The sequence below is a fragment of the Rattus rattus genome, chromosome 2 (assembly GCF_011064425.1).
Source record: "Rattus rattus isolate New Zealand chromosome 2, Rrattus_CSIRO_v1, whole genome shotgun sequence".
NCBI lineage: Eukaryota > Metazoa > Chordata > Mammalia > Rodentia > Muridae > Rattus > Rattus rattus.
In genome coordinates this window covers 913,771-917,010 of record NC_046155.1, presented here as the reverse complement: position 1 = coordinate 917,010, position 3,240 = coordinate 913,771, and the positions used below count along the sequence as shown (strand labels likewise).

At 44.4% G+C, this 3,240-nt stretch overlaps 1 protein-coding gene across 1 annotated transcript; it reads left to right on the top strand.

The window, feature by feature from the left end:
• Positions 1-673: 673 nt before the first annotated feature.
• Positions 674-1,208, top strand: LOC116893592 (ATP synthase F(0) complex subunit C1, mitochondrial-like). The gene has a single exon (XM_032895290.1). The coding sequence runs from the start codon at positions 699-701 to the stop codon at positions 1,107-1,109; it is 411 nt and encodes a 136-aa protein (XP_032751181.1). The 5' UTR covers positions 674-698; the 3' UTR covers positions 1,110-1,208.
• The last annotated feature ends 2,032 nt before the right edge of the window (positions 1,209-3,240 follow it).

The following is a 3,240-nucleotide window of genomic DNA, read 5'->3' as shown; positions in this document are numbered from 1 at the left end:
TGGTATAAGACTCTGGAGACTGGTTTTCTATTTTTGTGTTGCCTTGAGTTCCTGAGGCACACACTCCAGTACAACACATCCGAACTTTGATTAGAACTACAGACCGGAGCCTAATTACTGACACCACTGCCTGTGGTTCCCCCAACCTCACCCTTGACCTATGCAAACTGTTTGGCCCAAAATGGAATAGGTACCCAAAGACTACAAAGATATATGTTCCTCGTTCTTTGGGTCTTTTGGATATGGGATGCAGAGTACAAAAAAATAGTTTGGCCACCCTTCAGGTATATTCCTGTCCCTCAGACTCTGACTGTGGAGAACAAGACATGTACTTTTGTGCTACATAGGGCTGTGAAACATTAGCTCCCTGGATCACCAATAAGGATAATTATATTCAGATAGAGAAGATTCAGAACCTGTCTTAAAAAACTGAAAAGATATTAACCCATTCAAATTAAGATTAAGGGCTGGAGAAATGGCTCAGCGGTTAAGAGCTCCGACTGCTCTTCCAGAGGTCCTGAGCTCAATTCCCAGCAACCACATGGTGGCTCACAATCATCTGTAATGAGGTCTGGTGTGTCTGAAGACAGTGACAGTGTACTTGTATACATTAAATAAGTAAACAAACAAATAAATGAATAAATAAATATTTTTTTAAAATGCTTTAAGACCAAGAGCTAAAACTGCGAGATTGAAAAATGCAGACCACTAAGGCACTGCTCATTTCTCCAGTTCTGATCCACTCCTGTACCAGGGGTCTAATCAGGCCTGTGTCTGCCTCCCTCCTGAGTAGACCAGAGGCTCCATCTAAAAAGCCTTCCTGCTGCAGCCCCCCTCTCCAGGTGGCCAGACGGGAATTCCAGACCAGTGTTATTTCCCGGGACATCGACACAGCAGCCAAATTTATTGGTGCTGGGGCCGCCACAGTTGGTGTGGCTGGATCAGGGGCTGGCGTTGGCACAGTGTTTGGTAGCTTGATTATTGGCGATGCCAGGAACCCGTCTCTCAAGCAGCAACTCTTCGCCTATGCCATTCTGGGCTTTGCCCTGTCTGAGGCCATGGGGCTCTTCTGTTTGATGGTCGCCTTCCTCATCCTCTTTGCCATGTGAGGCTCCATGGGGTCACCCGGCCGTCCCTGCTGCTTTGACTCCTGCCAGTCCTGGTGCTAGAGTGTGCTGAGCTTTACCATTAAACAACGACGTTTCTCTTTTTAAAAAAAAAAAAATGCTTTAAGTAATGCATGGGAAGACTTGAAGACTCTGCCTTCTGTGTGTACAGCCTCTCCCTTCCCTCTACTCAAGAGTTCTTCCTTCCCCCTGAGGGACTGAAGAATCTCAGGTAGCTAGACTCTTTAGGTCACATTGTCCGTGCGCAACTGTTGCCTCAGGTATACCGTTATTCCGGAGAGGGAGGCTGGGACCAGCTAGGGCGTCTACACCGATCCGGGATGGCCAGGGCAGCTCCAATACTAGTTCCCCTCCTCATAGGCATGGGCATAGCAGGGTCTGCAAATATGGGAGCAATAGCACTTATTAAGGAAGATCAAAAATTTAAATACTCAAGTTAACAAGTTGATCAAGACCTGTTAGAATTTTTTTAAAAAAATCAGTCATTTAACTTCTTTTCTTGATCCATTAGCTAAAGTCATATGATAGGCTGGAGACATGGCTCAGTGGTTAAGAGCACTGACTGTTCTTCCAGAGGTCCTGGGTTCAATTCCCAGCAACCACATGGAGGCTCACAACCATCTGTAATGAGATCTGATGCCCTCTTCTGGTGTGTCCGAAGACAGCTACGGTGTACTTACATATAATAAATAAATAAATCTTTAAAAAAAAAAAAAAGCAAAAAGTTTGTTTAACTGGCCCCACTGGCCAAAGAGAAAGATTTTGAGTCAATGATTTGACTCAGTGAAACAACTCAAGGGAGAGAATGTTAAGCCCCGCCCCTGCCTCCCAGCATTGCTGTAGCCATTTTGTTCCATGCCTGCCAGCTATCATATTGTTGCTGTAATATGCCTGCCAGTCACTGACACAGAGAAATAACTTGACTCAGAGTAAGGTCATGGCGATCACACATCCTGCTATGTTCTGTACGGGCTTATTGATTTTAAGGAATTCCACAAAGCTTTACACAGGACCCATCAAATTAAAGGTCAATGTGAACTGTTAAGTCTAAAATGACTTGAGTTGGAGCTGACCACCAGACACTACTGCCTGCACCTACACATGAGCTCACTATAGTTTTTATGTGCTTAGCCTTTATAAGCTGACAGAGAAAGATGTTGGAGGTTGTAGCCTCAGCCCCCAAATTCTGAGCTACATCCCTGATTGATCAGTCTTAGGGTGTGCATTCAATAAACCATCCCTGTGGGACTGGGATCGGTGTTTGTGTGGTTGTGGGGTGACTCCAAGACCCCAGTAAGACATAAGAGGAAAAGGCACATAGTAGGAGCTTTTTCTCTGGTTTCATTTTCTGCAGTTTTAATTGTCAGTGGTTTATTAGGGTCTGAAAATATTAAATGGAATTTTGTTGTTTGGGGGAGTTGTTTGTTTGTTTTTGTTTTTGTCTCTTGAGACAGGGTTCTCTCTGTGTAGCCCTGGTTGTCCTGAACTCACTTTGTAGACAAGGCTAGCCTGTAACTCACAGAGATCCACCAGTTTCTGCCTCCTGAGTGCTGGGATTAATGACAAAAGCCACAACACCTGGCTTAAATAGAGATTTTTAGAAATAAGCCATACCTTTTAAGTTACTCTAAATAGCATAGTAGAACCTCATTCTACTTCATCCTTTTGAGCATATCCACATTGTATAGGCTACCCTCCCATTAGTAATTAGGTAACTATCTTGGTCATAATACCACAGCTCCTGTTCAAAGAGCACTGGAGAGATGGCACAGCTGTTGAAGACTCAAACTTAGCACTTACTTTACTCAATAATGACCCCAAAAAGTAGTGATAACATTGAGAGAAAACAATCTCTCTCTGACCTTCCCTCCCTCTTTTAAGACAGGGTTTCATGTAGCCCAGGTTGGCCTCAAAGTCACTCCTTAGCTGAGGCTGGTCCTGAACCCTGATCTTTCTGAATCCAACTTGTTGGTATTAGAACTAACTATATGCATGCACAACCATGCCTGACTTAATGTGTCCTCTCTCTCCTCTGTTCTCATACGTCTAAGTCCAAGAGAGAACGCTCACCAGATACAGGAATCCCCACATGCCAAGCAGGTGCTGTGGCTTC

What these genes read in the sequence shown, in the direction of transcription:
- LOC116893592 (XM_032895290.1), top strand. Translation starts at nt 699, where the DNA reads ATGCAGACCACTAAGGCACTGCTCATTTCTCCAGTTCTGATCCACTCC.